This window comes from Orbicella franksi, chromosome 12 (assembly GCF_964199315.1).
Source record: "Orbicella franksi chromosome 12, jaOrbFran1.1, whole genome shotgun sequence".
NCBI classification, from domain to species: domain Eukaryota; kingdom Metazoa; phylum Cnidaria; class Anthozoa; order Scleractinia; family Merulinidae; genus Orbicella; species Orbicella franksi.
This window is the reverse complement of record NC_138156.1, coordinates 24,050,276-24,070,275: the sequence shown is the minus strand read 5'-3', so window position 1 is coordinate 24,070,275 and position 20,000 is coordinate 24,050,276. Positions and strand designations below refer to the sequence as shown.

The 20,000-nt window shown below is 40.0% G+C and overlaps 2 protein-coding genes across 2 annotated transcripts in view; both read right to left on the bottom strand.

The window, feature by feature from the left end:
- LOC145462324 (uncharacterized) overlaps window positions 1-4,212 on the bottom strand; it is a 6,725-nt gene extending 2,513 nt beyond the window's left edge. Inside the window, exons 1-2 of the mRNA XM_081445820.1 lie at window positions 3,991-4,212; window positions 1-250 (exon numbers count right to left, since the gene is read on the bottom strand). The exon at window positions 1-250 is cut by the window's left edge and continues 29 nt beyond it. Of these exons, the coding sequence (XP_081301946.1) occupies window positions 1-250; window positions 3,991-4,212 (472 nt within the window). The remainder of the gene's footprint in view (window positions 251-3,990) is intronic.
- Window positions 4,213-6,883: 2,671 nt separating this feature from the next.
- The window catches only part of LOC145462323 (uncharacterized), a 14,027-nt gene continuing 910 nt past the window's right edge, over window positions 6,884-20,000 (bottom strand). Inside the window, exons 2-7 of the mRNA XM_081445819.1 lie at window positions 15,803-15,826; window positions 15,512-15,517; window positions 14,397-14,536; window positions 9,128-9,457; window positions 8,780-8,825; window positions 6,884-8,567 (exon numbers count right to left, since the gene is read on the bottom strand). Coding sequence (XP_081301945.1) covers window positions 7,714-8,567; window positions 8,780-8,825; window positions 9,128-9,457; window positions 14,397-14,536; window positions 15,512-15,517; window positions 15,803-15,826 — 1,400 coding nt within the window. The 3' untranslated portion in view covers window positions 6,884-7,713. The remainder of the gene's footprint in view (window positions 8,568-8,779; window positions 8,826-9,127; window positions 9,458-14,396; window positions 14,537-15,511; window positions 15,518-15,802; window positions 15,827-20,000) is intronic.

Genomic DNA, 20,000 nt, shown 5'->3' with positions numbered 1-20,000 from the left:
ATCCACTCTTAGGAACAAGGGAGGTGACACCAGTCTGGGTAATGTCTATTCCTTCATCGTTCAACTCACAAATCCTGCTTCCTTCCTCGTCGTAATTCAATGAGCGGCATAGAGGACGATTTCTCAGGCAGAGTTGTGCGCATGACAAAACAGAGGGAGACATCTGACGATGGCTTACGTGACCTTGTAGATAATAGTCTTCCACAGTGTGAAGAAAGGAGGAGCGTGAATGTCCGGGAATGTCCGGGAACTTTATTGTTGAATAAAAATAATTGTGGTTGAAGTTGAACAAATATTGTTGTTGAATGAAATTATTTTTGGTTGAAGTTGAGCAAATATTTTTGTTGAATGAAAATAATCTGGGTTGAAGTTGAACAAATATTTTTGTTGAATGAAATTATTTTTGGTTGAAGTTGAACAAATATTTTTGTTGAATGATATTATTTTTGGTTGAAGTTGAACAAATATTTTTGTTGAATGAAAATAATTTGGGTTGAAGTTGAAAGAAAATGCGTATCGTTGAATATAAATATAAAATGTTGAATATAAATATATGTTGTTGAACATAAATATAAGTTGTTGAATATGAAGGTCCAAGTTGTTGAATTTTGCAACATTTGGCTAACCATAGGACGACGGCTATGGTTGATTTCTGCAGACCGGCGCCATTATTTACTTTTGTAGTCTCGCAAGTCTTGAGAATTGATCAACTTTAACGCAACCTTCACCTGAAAACTGGATCTAGAGAGTACACAAGTATTAAAGGAAGCTTTTTGCCACTACTCAGAAGGTCAACAAACGAACCTGAACGGAAGAAGATGCGTTTTCACCGGGTGCTAAGGTTATGCAAACGAGCTTTGACACGAGCGATGGCTATGTAAACACACTGACTGTGGCAGATTTTAATCTGTTCTCGCGTGCAATCCAAGGAGATACCCACCGGTTTGAACTCATAGAACGGTTTATTAAGGTATGAAATTTACTGTGATGTGCTTTTTAGGCTTCATTTAGACCCAACTTTTGAGATTTTCCCCGTCAAATTTGGCTAAATTTTAGTAGGTGATCAAAGGCCTCGGAGTAGGGTGTCTTCCAGCCTCGCTGATAAGTTTAGAATTTTTCGAAAAGTTTCCATATTTCGTCAGTCAAAGTAATGAATGTACCTTAAAATTCGTATGAAAACGAAATTCCGTGAGCTGCATTTTTGGCGACGTAGCACGCTTCACAAAATCGGTGAATTTTACCTTTCTGATCACGGTCGGCAACCTCGGTTCGGCCAAAATTCAATTTTGGCTCGTAGCAAAGCAAAAATAAGGAATTGGAAAATAATAAATTGCTTTTTTCTATATATGTGTCAAACCCTTTTCACTGACAAAAAATGAAGGAAAATTATTTTTGGTCCCGAAGTCGAGTGGACCGCTTTTAGCGGGACAGCCACTTAATTTGGCGTTTGTTGAAAAAGGTTATTTTTTTTCGATTTTTCTGATTCCATTTATCGTCATAATTTGACGAAAAGTGAAAAGTGTGCGAACCCGGGTTTTTTTTTTTTTTTTGGGGGGGGGGGGGGAAGGGTGGACACGGGAAGAGATGGGTGAGGCTCCCATGCGAAAAGGCCGGGGATACTGGTCGTCCCGCTTGAGGGTGGAAATCACGGATTTTGGTCTTATTAACTGTTTAGGACGAAATGTCACCATTTTTAGCCTTCAAGGTATTTATAGAGTCGAGGTTCTCTCACAGAAATAATAAAAACCTTTCGTGGTCTAACAGGGCGCAGTGGAATCAAATTTAACTGTCATCATAGAAAAGACACCGCTTAATTGTAGCGCAAGGTTCCAAACTTTCATACAACCAAGAACGCGCTATGACTATTGCTTAATCATTTATACAACTTTTTCCCATGTTCTGATTGCACTAAAAAAGATCAGAGCTATCCATTTTTTTAAGTTAAGCATCTCTGAATAGTCTTGGCTGACCATAAAATAGGCGAGATGGTATTGTTATTTTTAAATTACCTATTTTAAATTCTTACAAGGAATTTAGCATTTACGAGTTCTGACTTCGTATTTTTATTAAGTATTTATTTCTTTTTATTTTATTAAGTTAATCTGTTCTTGATACTGTAAAGTGTTGAAGAGTATTACACTAGATGTAGACCTGACCGTCACAGATTGTTCTCCTTTACAAGACTCAAATTTTCTGACGAGTATCCCCGGCCTTTTAAGACCTTTTGACATATGAGTTCCCTCGGAGAACACATTCAACGGCAATCTGACGTTTGCCATTTCCTCAAGATTCAGTCCTTGAATTCATGGACAGTTGTGTGCAGTCATCTAAACCACTCAGACAGAGAAGTGCTCCCTTTCATTGTCACATGTAATCCTCTAGTCTTTACCGATCACAAGCTTTATTTATACCCATTAAAATTCTACATGTACCTAGAAATAGCAGTTTTACATCATGCAGTAGTTTCACAATATCACAGCATATTAGCCTAACCCTGTCGCTATGGTAATCAATACGCTACAACAAACAAGGGAACTTGAGACAGTTGTCATGATTCAGTATATATTTTACATTCTTCTTAGTAGTACGTTGTATCTTTACAAACTACTTTCTTAATTTATCATTGAGTTGCAGCACCAGAACTTGTTAGGTGTCGACCATATGACTTTTGAAGGGTTGGCGTCGGGTGATTTTCCAAAAAGATTATCCTCCAAGCATACTTGAACCAAATGAAAATCTCGCACATGACCACTAGGAAAAAATATTTTTTTTACGTTCGGTGAGCTGACAAAAAGTATGTTACACGGAGAAGAGAAATATCATGCATACATTTCCCGAGAAAAAAAAAACAGTACATGAAAGGGTTAAGGGCCCATTAACCGATCTTTTCGAGCCGTTGCTAAGGAAAATTTAGTCTCATATAACCTCATCATTTTTAGTTAGTTCAGAGTTATTTCATGTGTTTCAACTTTTTCATGATCAGTAGCACCAGTGATGACGACATCAGGCCACGCCCATGGTCATGTGACTGATACAGAAAAAATGCAAAGGTTCCCAGGCAAATTACTTTCTCGGGATTTTTTTTATTGATTTAATATTTTAATTTAAATCCTCATTTCGCTATGCATCGATTTTGTTTCATTTCTAAAAGGTCAGATTTTGAGAGCATTTCAAAATATTGAAAAACTCGTAATTTTCTGAAAAAAGCATGATTTCGAAAAAGGAATGCATAGTTATGTTGCCAACGTTGGCTTTAATCGAAATTCGTCGAAAAAGGCTGGATTTAATGAAAAACCGCGTTTCCTTTAGCTTTTAAAGAAACCGGAAGTGCGCCCGATATCTATTGGAAGTTACCCTATCAGCGCGTGCGCAATTTATACTACCAGCACACTTCGGTAAGATCAAACAAAGCCACAAGGCGTTAATTTTTCTCTTTCTATTGCTCTTGTTTTTCTCTCTTTCTCTTATTTTGTCTTTGCTTGAACTTTTTTTACTTTGCATTTTGCGAAACACAGAGAAAAACATCTAAGATGTATGCGAATTTGCAAGTTCTTGAGTTGTTGTTATTTTCCGTGCTCAGGCTGACGTAAGTCACCGGAAGTGAAATTTCACCTCCTTAGCAACGCGCGCGAGCGCGCGCATGAATCGGTTAATGGGCCCTTAAACATAGAAATACATGTTTATAGCAAATCACCCAGCCCACTCCCCTCAAAAGTAAAATGGTCCATCCCTTAGAGTTCATAAATTATACGACAAGTTGAAAAAAACATAGCGAAAGTGTTGCTTCAAGTCTTAAACTTGATTATAACTTTCCCGAGGCCTTTATTAACACCCGCCTTGTTCAGTTGATTTGTTCCGTTATTATACGACCCCCCTCCCCCTGTTACACCAGTCGACTAACTCCCAGCAACTCCCCCCACTGGAATATCCTCCCCCACCACCACCGAGTTTAACGCCGAATGCACCCCCACCAAAGCGCCCTTGGGATACCGGACTTGCTCCCCCAGTTCCGCCACCGAGACTCCAAAATACAGAATCTTCGGTACTGTTCCCGCCATTAGCACCTGAAGCACCTGACATTTCAATGACGCAGATTCCAGTCACGGGAACAGACCAAATTTGGGTGCCATTGTCTGATGTTACTTTATCTTCCAGCGATGTTCCTACATACCCGGATATATTTTTTGGCCCAGTTTCTCCTCTCGTGCCCATGGTTGAATGAAAGAATGAATGAAAGACTTAATTAACGTGTCAATAGTAATTAGCTTAACCCTTTGAATACCAGGCTTTCGTCAAAAAATACCGTTTTTAACCGTTTAGTCAAGTTTTTTAGCTGCCGTGACGCTAAGTCAGCCTAAGTTTTGCTAAAAAAAAAAAGCATTTTTCTTACTAAAAGGAGAGATTTTTCGAGGATTAGGTACAAAATTGAGCAAAACTTCAATTACGGGCATGCACATAAGCCAAAATTTGGATTTTTTTTTTTTGACATTAACCGTTCTCAATTTCGTTTGTTGGCCCTTTCCTTTCTGTTTTTCTCTGTCCTTTTACACTGGCTACCTTTTGCATTGTATGTTCTTTCTGGCTGCGGTGAAAAGTTGGATGTTAATTACGGGCGAAGCCTAGAAATGGACCTTGATCAATCATAGGCGTTGTGGACCATTTTACCACCGTTTTTGCACCAAAACTGATAACGTTGTTTTTCGATTTGCGACGTCGGAATGTCGTCGATATCTAAACCTGACCATTGTGCGGAAAGGGCTAGCCTAGCACTACTATCTGCTTATCAAGAATATCTGATGACATTTAAATTGATGACATCACAAGTGGTACAAAGAGCACGACCATTAATTACGCATATATGCGTAGTTGGTATTCAAAGGGTTAAAAAAAACTGATTGGGGACACTATTTACACAATAAAATATACCTTAGCTGAAGTTAAAATTATTTACAATTGAATGAATAATGTATAAAAATAAATAAATAAATGAAATATATGAACTTAGTAAGATTTAAAAAGCTTAAAATAAAATTTAAAGCGGCCTAGCAGCATATATCACAGTTCTTACAAAATTATCTATTAAGTGTGATAGGTCTTTACTCTTAATACTGTTTTTGAAACTCTTAACATAAGGCTTCTTCTCTATCAGTTTTGTCTAATTTGTTCCAACGATGCGGCCCAAATTATCGTAAAGAATGCTTTCCATAATGCAGGGTGCGAAAACGTGGAGTATTAAAATCTGCGTTCCTCAGATTATACTGTTTTGGGGTAGTATTAAATATTTCTGTTATATTAGTGAGCACAAGTCCGTTTTTTACTTTATACATGAAAATGACGTTGTTTTGTAACCGTTGTTGGTACAGACTTGGTAGACCTGCTCTTGTTAGAAGCTCACTGTAGGTCTCCGATTTGGATTTAAAGACTGCCCTGGGTGCGCGCTCTTGAATTCTCTCCATTTTCTTCTTATCAGACGATTTGCAAAAGTGCCAAACGATATCACAATATGTTAGGTGGGGCAAACTATTGGACTTGTACAACTGTAACCTTGCGGACCGTGGAATTAAATTACATAGTCTCAATAATACACCAACCACAGGCGGCCCAAGCTCAGATTGCGAGGAGTTATTATTTTTTTAAAATCTTTATGCGAACGTTCAGCGAAACGTGACCCAGTTACCGCCGACATCTACTATTACATAACGACCGCGTTTGGTTTCGCGAAACGTGACCTTTCTCTTGCAGCATGTGGTGGTGTTGTGTTACAACGGTTTGAATTTATTTATTTTTGAAGGTTTGTATGTGGAAAAACGGTAATCGACATTATAGCTGAAAGTTTGGTATTTTTGCAATAAAAATGGCTTGCCTCAATGCCTTGTTGTCAGTCTATTGTCATCTCGCTTTTCAGCTCGATCCGAAGCCTTTTAGCGAGTTATCGCTTTTTGGTTTTCCTCTGCTAAGAATTGAAAGAGTCTTCAAGTGTGCCGCATTTTTCCAAGTGTGCCACATTTTTCCAAGTGTGCCACATTTCTGAAAGTGTGCTTCATTTTTCTCAGTGTGCCGCATATTTCCAAGTGTGCCGCATTTTTCCGAGTGTGCCGCATTTTTTCAAGTGTGTCGCCTTTTTCCAAGTGTGCCGCATTTATCCAAGTGTGCCGCATTTTTTCAAGTACAGTATGTCCCATTTTTCAATGTGTGCCGCATTTTTCCAAGTGTTCCGCATTTTTCCAAGTGTGCCGCATTTTTGCAAGTGGGCCGCATTTTGTTTCCAACTTTGCCGCATTTTTTTCAAGTGTGCCGCATTTTTCCAAGTGTGCCGCATTTTTTCAACTGTACCACATTTTTCCAAGTGTGCCGCATTTTTCCAATTGTGCTGCAGTTTTTTAAGTTTGCCTCATTTTTCCAAGAGTGACCCATTTGTCCAAGTGTGCCCTATTTTTCAAAGTGTGCCGCATTTTTCGAAGTGTTTCGCATTTTTCCAATTGTGTTTCATTTTTCCAATTGTGCCGCATTTTTCCAAGTGTGCTGCATTTTTTCAAGTGTGCCGCATTTTTCCAAGTGTGCCGCATCTTTTCAAGTCTGCCGCATTTTTTCAAAAGTGACCCATTGCAAATGACTTAATTCTTTACTAAGGGTTCCTGAAATTCAAATTTTCCGATGGCATCCCCGACATTTTGACATGGGAGTTCCCCGTTTGCCGTCTCCTCTAGATTCAGTGCTTGAACTTATGGACAGATGTGTGTAGATATTTAAACCACTAAGACAGAGAAGCACTCCATTTCATTGTCACATGTAATCCTTTAATTTTTATTCATCATAAGCATTATTTATACCCAATGAAACTATACTTCTACATAGAATTAGCAGTTTTACATCATACAGTAGTTTCACAATATCACAGCACATTAGCCTAACCCTGTTGCTATAGTAAGCAATACACTAGAACAGACAACTTGTGACCGTTAGTAGCACGTTGTTCTTTTTACAAACTGTTTTCTTTATCATTGAGTAAAGTACAGCACCTTGTTAGAGGTCGTAAACTACATGACAACTTCAAAACATATCCAAATATTTTATTATTATTATTATTATTATTATTATTTTTATTATCCAAGAAATTGTTGCTTCAAGTTTCAAACGTAATTATAACTTTCCCGTGGCCTTTATTAACCCCCGCCTTGTTCAGTTGAGTTGTTCCGCTATTATACGATCCCCCTCCCCCTGCTGCACCACCGAACGAGGTCCCAATACACTACAACAGACAAGAAAACTTGGCACTGTTGTCATAATTCAGAATGTATTCCAGCTTTGTTTTTCTTTGTAGCACGTTGTCTCTTTACAAACTGCTTTCTTTATCATTGATTCAAAGCGCGCTAGCACCACACGTTGTTAAGGGTGGACCATATGACTTTTAAGGGGGTCTGGGACGCGTGTCGGTTGATTTTGAAAAGCAAATCTTGCAAGCATACTCGTCCAATGACCAAAAAAATGTCATGCACATTCAGTAAGCCGACAAAAGGCATGTTGCAGGGAGAATAGAATATCATGCATCCATTTCCCGAGAAAAAAACTCCTAGTTCGTGCAAGGGTTAACCATGAAAACTCATGTTTATACCAAATCACCCAGCCCACTCCCCGCAAAAGTATAATGGTCCATCTCTTAGAGTTCATGAATTACATGACAACTAAATAAACATATCCAGTGACAGCGTTGCCTCAAGGCTTGAACTTGATTATAACTTTCCCGTGGCCTTTATTAACACCCGCCATGTTCAGCTGATTTGTTCCGTTATTATATGATCCCTCTCCCCCTGCCACCCCACTCAACGAAGTCCCAACAACTCCCCCACCGGAATACCCACCCCCACCACCACCAAGGTCAGAGGCGAATGCACCCCCACCGAAGCCCCCTTGGGACACAAGACATGTTCCCCCAGTTCCGCCATTTATAAAACTTAAGGGCTTCTGTGCAATCAAAGTTATCCCGTTCCCATTCCCTATTAGTCCCGCTCCTCCCCCGACCTCTAAAAAAGGGGCAGTGTTGCCCGTATCAGCGTCACAGACTTGTCCACCGGACCCTCCCGTCCCACCACACCTGGTGCCATTCTCTGTTGCCTGACCAGGGTCCCCGTCTTCAAATTGTGTGTTCGCCGTGGAGCCTGCACCCCCTCCCCCTCCTGCAATGATTAGCGGAGTGTTATTTAACAAAGCCACAAAGCTTCCACCGCCCCCACCTCCAGGGGCGTCGTTGGAGAAGTCAACACCACGATGACCCTTTTGACCAACAAGAATTTTAAGCTGTGTTCCTTGATAAAGTTTGAAAGTTCCTTTTATCTTGGCTCCTAAGCCATCGAGCCTCCAAGATACGGGATCTTCGTTACTGTTCGTGCTATTAGCGCCTGAAGCACCTGACACTTCAATGACGTAGTTTCCAGTCACGGGAACAGTCCAAATTTGGATGCCATTGTCCAATGTTACTTTACCTTCTAGCGGTTTTCCTAGGTACCCGGATGTGTTTGTCGGCCCAGTCTCTCCTCTGGCACCCAGGGTCGTAAAGACGAAGGCTTTTTCTATAAAAAAAATACTTTCAATAATCAATAAAAAGCTAATGCTCATGGTATTCAGATTGGCTCCAACTGATTGGTATGAATGACATGTATATCATTAATGAGCTCATTATTGCGCATGTGCAGCTTAGTTCGAGAGAGTTTGTCGATCTAACCAGCAATGTAAAACATTTCACATTATTACAAACATACCTTCTGAACACAAAACGTTTTACCTTTGTTTCCAGTATTCAAAGACTCGCTATCGTTGTTGTATTGATTCTAAGAAGAAAAAAGAGATTTAAAATCAGTGACCAACTACTTCAAAAAACTGTTTTCCGGGTTTTGCTAATAATAGTGATACAATATTACTAATGACCCACTAATGGTAAGTAATGTATGGAGGGTATTTCTCCATGCTAAGCCTCACTTATTTTAGTATTCCAGTGCGTGTACTACAAGAAATCCAGCAGAACGATTTACAACATTAATATTCGTTGTCTTTCAAATTGAGTACAGTGCATAACTTTACAGTCAGCAGTGCTCTGTTCCACAGTGATTTATGATTTCTTGTTATTACTAACCGTGAGATTTAACAGTTGACCAAAGATGAATCCACTCTTAGGAACAAGGAAGGTGACACCAGTCTGAGTAATGTCTATTCCTTCATCGTTCAACTCACAAATCTTGCTTCCTTCCTCGTCGTAATTCAATGAGCGGCATAGAGGACGATTTCTCAGGCAGAGTTGTGCGCATGACAAAATACTGGGAGACATTTGACGATGGCTCACGTGATCTTGTAGATAATAGTCTTCTACAGTGTGACGAAAGGAGGAGCGAGTGTCGTCAGGAGTAAATGAACTTGAAACAGAGGTTCTGATGGTCAGCAGTAGTATGAAGAAATTCATGTTCACCTAGGCAAAAGACGAGGGTGATTAACATCTGAGCTCTCTTTAAGCACATATCAATCATTATTGTCCAGGATTGTTTACTATTGTACAATTATTCAACTCGCGCTTGTTGGATATGAGATGGATGTAAGAAGTGAAGACCTTGTTTTCACAAATTTAAAGTCGTATCTACGAATAATATGGCTATCATTGAGTTAGCACAGAAACTTCAGATTATTCACACACTTAGATTAATCAAGCTATTACTTCATTATTTTGCCTAAGTTCAAAGTTTAGACAGAGCACTAGTTTCACTCGCACACCAAGTGTCTGGTCTTTCTTTCGGGCTGCTGATATGGAGAAAGCGGTTCTCCTGCTTTTGCTGAGATGGTTTCTACCGAGCACTGTTTTGTCAGATATTCTGTGGAGCAAATTTAAAAGACTAGCAGATTTCTAACAGCCTCACATAAGTACGTATATACGCCATTTACCCGACGTGTTTAGAACCATGTTACTTCTATACACATTGACGACTAGCTATTTCACGGTAACTCGTCCATTGCTGCCAAATGTTTTGCAAGAACTTAAGTTACTTAATTTATTTAAGTTCAGCGACTCTTCAGCCTTAGTCTGGTTCTTGAAATCAGAGTTTGAGGATACAATAACACTTAAATTAAATGAACTGTGTTGCCATAATATTGAAACATCGAATCAATGCTAATTTGAAAGTTTCTAAATCTGCCGAAGTCTGTGTAAATCTAAAAAAAATGCCGCCGCTTGCGACTAAAGGGAATCCTACTAATACTTTTTTAACCTATCCGGTATCGTCTGTATGGTGAAAATTGCAGTTATTTAAAATATGTCTTGTTTCAGTACCTTAAATTTCATTCATTACGAGAAAAGGTTAAGTGGCCAGCTCGGCTATAATACAGATTGGAAACTTGAATTGATTTAACATAAAAAACCATGACTACACAGGAAAAAAACTTCCAGACAAAATATTTAAATTATAAAAAGTGCCTGCAGCAAAACTTCAATATCACTGTCCGGGAGAAACGCGATACCTTGTGTCAAAAGAGCGGCTCCCTTGGATGCCAAGGATTAAAAAGTTTCTCCTTGTTTGACTTTGCTAATCTAGCAAAGCAATGAAAGCGGACGAAGACTGCGATACTATAACGAAGACGCTTTGACGAGCAGCGACTTTCTCTGTCATAAAACGTTTGACAAAGTGAAAAACTCAACATGCGCTAAGAGCATGCCCCAAAAACTCAAACGTTCAATGGGTACGCCTCGAATTCTCTTACGTACGTGACTTTGCACAGCATATATGCCATATCCTAAAAGTTTGTTCGGTTGATTTATATGATGCTCACTCTCGGTTTAGACTCTCTGAAGAGTCTGCAGTTATTAGGCGTACGACAAGAGGGAGCTACTGAAAATAAGTAAATTATACTCTGGATGTCAGAGGAGCCATGAACTCGCGCAGAGCGAAGAAGAGCAAACAAGAACTTAGATCTCCTAAAACAAGATTAAGAATAATAGGGTTCTTCCCCGCCACTGAAAAAAAAAAATCCCCTCTTGGACCCCAGGTAGGTTTGCAGGTTTGCTGATGTTATGTAATTTTCGTTTTATTTTTCTAAAGGGTTGACAGCTCCTTGCGAGATAGAAACAAAGGCCCTTTGTCATCTTATCACTTTGCGAAGAAATCCACTGCTAAACCAAACAAGTGTGATCATATATCATACATGTCATCAACAATTACATTTTGTAAATTATACCGGCCTGTTTGTTCATTCGCAGAAACCGTGTGATCTTTAGATTTGTCTGCGTGAGTGAAACCCGTCCCCTCGACGTTCAGACCGTCATTTGTAATTTAAACGCGAGCGAGTTGCGGAAACCCTGGTCTCGGACAGTACACTAACAAACTAAAACGCTAAAAACAGCCTGCCACAAATGCTTGAGTCTTCAAGGTCTACATGCCAGTCACAGTGGGAAAAAAAAAGAAAAAGAATAAATTGAGTGTTGAATCTGTATAGCGTGGTTTAAACTTGCCTTTCCAAACTGATTAATAGCCCAGAACGCCGCCAAAAGGCCATTTGAGAGTTGCCTTTGGCCTCTGTGTCAAAACGAGTCTTAGTGCGAAACCATTCATATGAAAATGTGTTCCGACTACAGGATCATTAACTTCTAAGTTACTAACGTCTTTGTAGCCAGATAGTAACAGCAGTTGTCAAGGGCATTTCACGTAACATAATTTTGACAAAAATGTAATTTCAGACAGGAACATGCACATAAGAGATTTTAAACAATCTACATTGCCACAGTACTGGTTTTGACTAAATTTATATTCAAGATTCTTGAAAATTATGTTAGCTTTTTTAAAAGTTGTAGCTTGTTAATTTGTGCGTAAGGTAACATTGCGTGGAATTGGTTAGCAAAGTTCTCTGACTTAAACAAGAGGGACCAATGAATCTGGATTCTCTAACAACGACCAATAGGTTTGACAAAGATTTCTACAGCTGTAACACGAACGTCTTGCTCGAAAGCATGTGGCTACATATCCAAATACTGCAGCCGGTTTCAGCTTTCCTATTGTGTAACCTTGGAAGATTTACGATGTTACTAAGAACACTAATCCAAATTTACTCACCAGACTACTACCAGTAAAGTATTTGGAAGTACGATTAACATTTAGAGAATAAAAATTAAAGAAAACAAAAGATCGGTAAATATTCCCAAACATCTGAAACATGGCTAACGTTAGGACTGTTGTTTGAAAGCTAAGTGCACTCAAAAAAACCTCAAACAACTAGAAACGCTACAAGGTCTCTGTTTGACGTTAAGGTAGACCTTGAATAGCAAGAAGCTAAGCGGTATTCAACTCTCGGGTTTGTAATAGCTGTCTTTGGCGGTTTGACAGACTTTGTATTGACCCGTTCGCCTCATTTATATACCTTTTTAAACGAACCGAATATTTGCTCAATTGTATTAACAGCTATTAGCAACAGAAAAATTACAAGTATAGCTAAGGCAGGTTTATGTACTCTTTTCTATTCTATTCCATTCCATTCTATTCTATTTTGTTCTATTCTATTCTGTTCCATCCTATTCCATTCCATTCCATTTTATTCTATTCTATTCTGTTCTGTTCTGTTCTGATCTGTTCCGTTCCATTCCATTCCATTGCATTCTATTCTATTCTATTCCATTATATTCCTTTTCATTCCATTCCATTCTATCCTATTCTATTGTATTCTGCTCTGTTCTGCTCTGTTCTGTTCCGTTCCGTTTCATTCCATTCAATTGTATTGTATTGTATTCTGTTTTGTCCTGTTCTGTTCCATTCCATTCTATTCTATTTCATCCTTTTCTTTTCATTTGTTATCTATTCTATTCGTTTCGTCTCGATTCGATTCTTTTCTACTCTACTCCATCCAAACAACCTTTCTGTAACCCCTCTGCCCGTCACTGCCTTTTCTGAATAAATGAGCTCACCTGAGTGGAATGACCAATGACGTCATTAAATCTATAAACGGGGTTATCATAATTGTACTTTGTAATTACACCATACCTTTATTGTAGAAAAGGATTTAAGGCCAGATACGGAGGTTTTCACTTGAGTATCGAAAGTCGTATGTGATTTGATTTGTATCTCTACGATATACGATTGGCTCTAAAAAGCTCACGCCACTTTTTTCAACCAATCAGAAGTAAAACCAGACGACGCGAACCTGGAGTTTTGATTGGTTCACTGTTTCGTCTAAGTCCTTTGTGATTGGCCAGAGTGATTACTTTGGTTTGGTTTTACGACACTCAATAGAAAACCTCTCTCCCGTCCCTTCTTGCAAAGCAAGCACAGGAATATCTAGTTAAAGCGCAGGGATTAGTAAGGATATCATCTTCGAACCAAGGGTTAAGTTAAGGGTGTATAAGTTTTCCAGCAATATTCTTAAACTGTCTAAAAACAAGTCGTTGCTATTCTCAAGTTATTTGCAGCCGACGAAGAAACGAAGTTCTGCGATGAAGATCCTTATTTTGCACAGTGTGGTTTATCATATCATGACTATGACAAAAGCAACGATTTCATTGTATGTACCCTATGAGTGCCGTAAAACCCTCACAGTTCGTATTTGCATATCAGGACAAAATGAACTCTGGCTAGCTATTGAAAGCTAAAAATGCAACAAATTGATCTACATTGAAAATTTTTGTTGCGAAAATTCGGCTGTTATTGCTCGTATTTTCCATGCAGTCTGGATTCCTAGTCCTTGGACCGAGAAAGTCTATAGCTCATTGTTTCTTGTCCTAAAGCTTCAGTATTTATTTATTGCTGGACATATTAATTTCCTGCTCCAGAAACATAACAGTTGATAAAAACATGTGGACTCAAAGTAATAAGTTCTAGAAATGAAAGATTTTAACGTTGTTGCAACATTTTTTATCAGTCTCATATTAATACTGATCACGTGATCGTCGACAAGGACGCCAGAAAGATGTGGTGGCTGGTTCCACATGAAATAATGATTGGGCCCTGGACCTAACACCGGTGTATAACGTAATTTAATTATCACGTGGAGTTATGACGCAATCAACATTTAAAGCATCACCACCTCCAAGTACCTTTAGTGTTTCTTCTTCTTCTGGACCATTAGTGAATTTTTCTTTACCAAATAGGTTTTTAACGCAAACAAGCTATGCAACCTATTGGAGGCAAACACTAGAAAGAGAAAGGTACTCGGAAAATCGGCTGGTCGCAATAGACAAGCATCCGATACCAAAATTACACTTGAGATCAAAATTATGGGACAAATGTTACAGCTACCGTGGAGACGTTACTCGATCTTTAGTGTATTATCGTTTATTTATTTAATTGTTAGGGCCTCCAGTGATGTCAGTTTTACTTTGCAAATACTGAATGAGAAACCCTGGTTAAATAAAGAGTTTATCAAAATATTCAACCAACCGTCTGTACGTCCGTACATCCATCTGCCTGTCTGTCTCTGTCTGTCTCTGTCTGTCTCTGTTTGACTGTCTGTCCATCCGGTTTGCCTGTCTGTCTGCCTGTCTGCCTGTCTGTCTCTGTCTCTCTTTCTCGCTGTCCATCTGTTTGACAGATAACACATATCTCGGTTTTGATAATTCTCACTATCGTACTCAACCTCATCCAATTGTTCATAACAGGCGCAACGAAAGCGTGCCTGTATCTTGAGTATCTTAGCGAACCGAAACAATGATAACGACTACTTAGACTTTGAAACGACTCACCAAGCTTCCACCGCTTCTGCGCATGAATAGACGTCAGTTGGGGAAAAGGAATAGATAAGATTTTTTCCTTCAACATCTTTGTTGGATGGGTCGTGTTCAAGCCTCTTCTCAGTTTGCTCTACCAAGTGATCAGCCCAGGCTTTTGCAAGTTGAGCCAGAGTATCACTCCAGGTTAGGGGGGTTCGTGCTCTGATGAAAGGCACGCTTGGCATTGTGGGCTACAAGGCAAGCCTCCTTATCCACTTCGTGTTCAGAGAAAAAAGAAAACAAATGCTCGTCGCAATCGGACGTCATGACTAAATTCAAATCAAATTAACACCTTGCTTATCCACTTCTGACAGGGACACTCAGTCATGCGTCTCGCAACATTTTCGTCGATATGTTCTGGGGTACTCAAGGACGTCTGACTCGCAATACACCAGAAACATCCGATTTTAATTCAGACTGCTGTTACGAACCCAATTTGAATACATGTAAACCTAACGTTTTGGTGTGCCTTTGCCGAATACTCTAGGATCTTAGTGCTCGCATTCAGTTTGAATACTTTACCTAAACATGTTTTAATACTTTTGAATACCCCATAAGGCGAGCTGTGAAAGGCGAGCTCAGAAGGCGAAAAAATTACTGCAAAGCTCAAAACTTAAGAACGAAAAGTGCAAGGTAGAGGCGCACGAGTTGGACACGCGGAGACCACCTACAACAGCGAAGGAATTTGAGAGTCTACACATCTGACGTGCGCCTTGAATACTCCAGGGGCTCGTTTCTCGAAAGCCCCGGAAACGTTTCGGACCCGTGAAGCCATTTTTAGCTGACCTGTATCTAAAAACAGAGAGTTATATACGCATGAAACTTCATGAAAAGAACTTCTGTTCATGTTAAGAATATGTGAATAAAGCAACGCTGTAATCACAGGGTTTTAGATTTTGCTACGGCTTTCCGGGTGCGAAAACTTTCGGGACTCGGGAAACGGGCCCCGATTCTGTGGCGTTACGATTACGTATTCGAAACTAGAATACTCCAGGATATTTCCGCTTTGGCTAGACAACTGGGCTGTATTTCATTGAAGACTCGATAGTTTTGTATGGATACATTGTTTTAACTCACCTTTTGGGGGTGGCAGGGGTGGAGCTGAAAAAAATAAAATAAAATGAAAATGTTAAAAAGTATGGCATAGCACCAACAGAAAAGAAAGCGCTTGATTTCCTTGTCTTCGGAGAGTATAAAGCCTCTGCTTGTACTTAATGAATTCAGGATCGACTCCTGTCAGTGGGACAACTCAGACTTTTTTTTCAGTGTTTTTGGCATCGTCTGGATCAACCATTTCTCTTTGTATTTCCAACAAATTTAACATATCGCATGACTTCGATTCTTTTCAATTTTGCTTTGTTTAGATCTCGTAATGTGTCTAGTACGGTGTATGCTGTGGAATCGAAGTTTTCATTTCAATCTTCGGTGACTTCTCAGCTATCAATTATAACTTTCACCTATTTCGCAGCTCCTGCATAATTTTGTGGTTCTCAGACCTTAGCTTTCAGTTAAAAACCGATTCATCTCTCAGCTGACCAGTTCTCCAGATTCTCCTAAAATGTATATTGGGCAGTTTAAAATAAGGCCACGTTGAAGACTCGCTCATGGCAACAGGCACCCCTGAATTCTTTTTATAGCTCCACCGTTTGCAACTGCATGCTCGGTACTGATAATTTGAACGTAACTTTAACTTTCCCGAGGATTTCTACCAAAAACTAAGAAATCTGAAAGATATAGGGTTTGGGCTGACCGTGACTATTGAAAAGCCATGGATGAGCACGAAACCATCAATAGACAGACCTCTCAACATATGTATTAATTTAAGGTGATTCCTTAGTATTGCATTGCGTATCCCTACTGCGCACGATTTTCGCGTCATTAGCGCGCGCAAAAAATTTCCCTCAAACTAAGCTCGATAGCGAAATAAATGCTCCTTTTCTCTCAAACGATCAAGGTGACCCCCACTTTTTATTTCATAATTTCAATGAGAACAATATCCTCAATAATTGAGAAAAAAATTAGCAGAAATCTTTGGCTACTTTTTTGGGAAATGAAATAAATGCTACAGAGTGAGATATAACCGGTCCAACAGCGCATGTGCAAATTATGTTTCCCCTAAAAGACAAAAAAATGGAGGGTATTTGAAGACAATTTTTTTGGGGGACGTAGATGAATAAACAATCGAAGAAAGTCAAATTCTTTGTGATATAGCACGCTGCATTGAAAAATAATCGAGCTTATTTGTTGCGCACGGAGATTACCAAAGGTCACCTAAATAACCGTATTTGTCAGTATTGTGGTGTGAAAACAAGCACGGTAAGCCCTCTTTTTACTACGTTTTTAATATCACCTTGTCCTGTAACAACAGCATACCAAGTTTCATCGGAGATCTATGGCGGGCTCTTTTACTAGGGAGTCACCTTAAGAGAGGATGTGGGGTAAAAGAGTTAATCCTCCATCCGTAGGCCTTATTCCGAAGTTTATACCTATCAATTTATTTTTGGACATGGTATCCAGGTCTTCCGCAGATAATCTTATCACATGACATGCGTTGCGTGGATATTTTCCTTGGAGCATCAAAATACGTGCAAAGCAGTATGGGTTGTCCTCGCGGGCAAAATTTGCGTAACGGGATTGGCCGCTATTTCTAGGCCCGAAACCGTGAGTAGTGATCTAAAAATGACTAGGAACGATTACTTATTGAATAAGTCCTGTATGGATTAAGTCTCTCACCCCTCATGCTCTTCTTTATTTACTATGGTTTGTATTTTCTCACCTTCGCAGTTGGGACAGCTTTGGAAGCGCAGTTAGTCTGCAGATAATAATGGAACTCGTGAATTGGACATTTGAAGATTTTGTCTAGTTGGTCATCAGGGCATGCTGCAAATTAAAAAAAAAAATCATGTTTCACCTGTGGCCGTTTTAATAGATACCTTGAAGGCTAAAGTGATAATTTTACCAATTTCTTTTAACAAAATAATTAATTTTAACCTTTAAAAGTTATAAGTCCCCACCGACAGTTATAAGTCGCGATCGCGAGTTACAAGTCGCGATCGAAAGTTATAAGTCGCGATCGAGAGTTATAAGTCGCGATCGAGAGTTATAAGTCGCGATCGAGAGTTATAAGTCGCGGTCGAGAGTTATAAGTCGCGGTCGAGAGTTATAAGTCGCGATCGCGAGTTATAAGTGGCGATCGAGAGTTATCAGTCGCGACAGAGAGTTCTAAGTCGCGATCGCGAGTTATAAGTCGTGATCGAGAGTTATAAGTCGCAATCGAGAGTTATAAGTCGCGATCGCGAGTTATCAGTCGCAAGAGAGAGTTAAAAGTCGCGATCGAGTGTTATAAGTCGCGATCGCAAGTTATAGGTCGCGATCGCGAGTTAGAAGTCGCAATAAAGAGTTATAAGTCGCGATCGGAAATTATAAGTCGCGATCGCGAGTTATAAGTCGCAATCGAGAGTTATAAGTCGCGATCGAGAGTTATAATTTGTGATCGAGAGTTATAAGTCGCGATCGCGAGTTATAAGTCGCGATCGAGAGTTGTAGGTCGCGATCGAGAGTTAGAAGTCGTGATCGCGAGTCATTAGTCGCGATCGCGAGTTATAAGTCGCGATTGAGAATTATAAGTGGCGATCGGGAGTTATAAGTGGCGATCGAGAGTTATGAGTCGCGATCGCGAGTTTTAAGTTGCGATCGAGAGTTATAAGTCGCGATGGAGAGTTATAAGTCGCGATCGAGAGGTATAAGTCGCGATCGAGAGTTATAAGTCGCGATGGAGAGTTATAAGTCGCGATCGAGAGTTGTAAGTCGCGATCGAGGGTTATATGACACGATGGAGGGTTTTAAGCTGCGATCGAGAGTTATAATTCGCGATCGCGAGTTGTAAGTCACGATCGCGAGTTATAAGTCGTGGTCGCGAGTTATAAGTCGCAATCGAGAGTTATAAGTCGCCATCGAGAGTTATAAGTTGCGATCGCGAGTTATAAGTCGCGATTGAGAGTTATAAGTCGCGATCGAAAGTTATAAGTCGCGATCGAGAGTTATAAGTCTCGATCGAGAGATATAAGTCGCGATCGGGAGTTTTAAGTCGCGATTGCGAGTTATAAATTGCGTTCGAGAGTTATAAGTAGCGATCGAGAGTTATAAGTCGCGTTCGCGAGTTATAAGTCGCGATCGCGAGCTGTAAGTCGCGATTGCGAGTTAGAAGTCGCGATCGAGAGTTATAAGTCGCGATCGAGAGTTTTAAGTCGCGATCGAGAGTTATAAGTCGCGATCGCGAGTTGTAAGTCGCGATCGCGAGTTATAGGTCGCGATCGAGAGTTATAAGTCGCGATCGCGAGTTATAAGTCGCGATTGAGAGGTATAAGTCGCGATCGCGAGTTGTAAGTCACGATCGCGAGATATAAGTCGCGATCGCGAGTTGTAAGCTTCGATCGCGAGTTGTAAGTCGCGATCGCGAGTTATAAGTCGCAATCGAGAGTTATAATTTTCGATCGCGAGTTATAAGTCGCGATCGAAAGTTATAAGTCGCGATCGCGAGTTATAAGTCGCGATCGAGAGTTATAAGTTTCGATGGAGAGTTATAAGTCGCGATCGAAAGTTATAAGTCGCGATCGCGAGTTATAAGTCGCGATCGAGAGTTTTAAGTCGCGATAGAGAGTTTTAAGTCGCGATCAAGAGTTATAAGTCGCGATCGCGAGTTATAAGTCGCGATTGCGAGTTATAAGTCGCGATCGAGAGTTTTAAGTCGCGATCAAGAGTTATAAGTCGCGATCGAGAGTTATAAGTCGCGATCGCGAGTTGTAAGTCGCGATTGAGAGTTATAAGTCGCGATCGCGAGTTGTAAGTCGTGATCGCGAGATATAAGTCGCGATCGAGAGTTATAAGTCGCGATCGAGAGTTATAAGTCGCGATCGCGAGTTATAAGTTGCGATCGAGAGTTATAAGTTGCGATCGAGAGTTATAAGTCGCAATCGCGAGTTGTAAGTCGCGATTGAGAGTTATAAGTCGCGATCGCGAGTTGTAAGTCGTGATCGCGAGATATAAGTCGCGATCCAGAGTTATAAGTCGCGATCGGGAGTTATAATTCGCGATCGCGAGTTGTAAGTGTCGATCGCGAGTTGTAAGTCGCGATCGCGAGTTATAAGTCGCGATCGAGAGTTATAAGTTTCGATCGCGAGTTATAAGTCGCGGTCGAAAGTTATAAGTCGCGATCGCGAGTTATAAGTCGCGCTCGAGAGTTATAAGTTTCGATGGAGAGTTATAAGTCGCGATC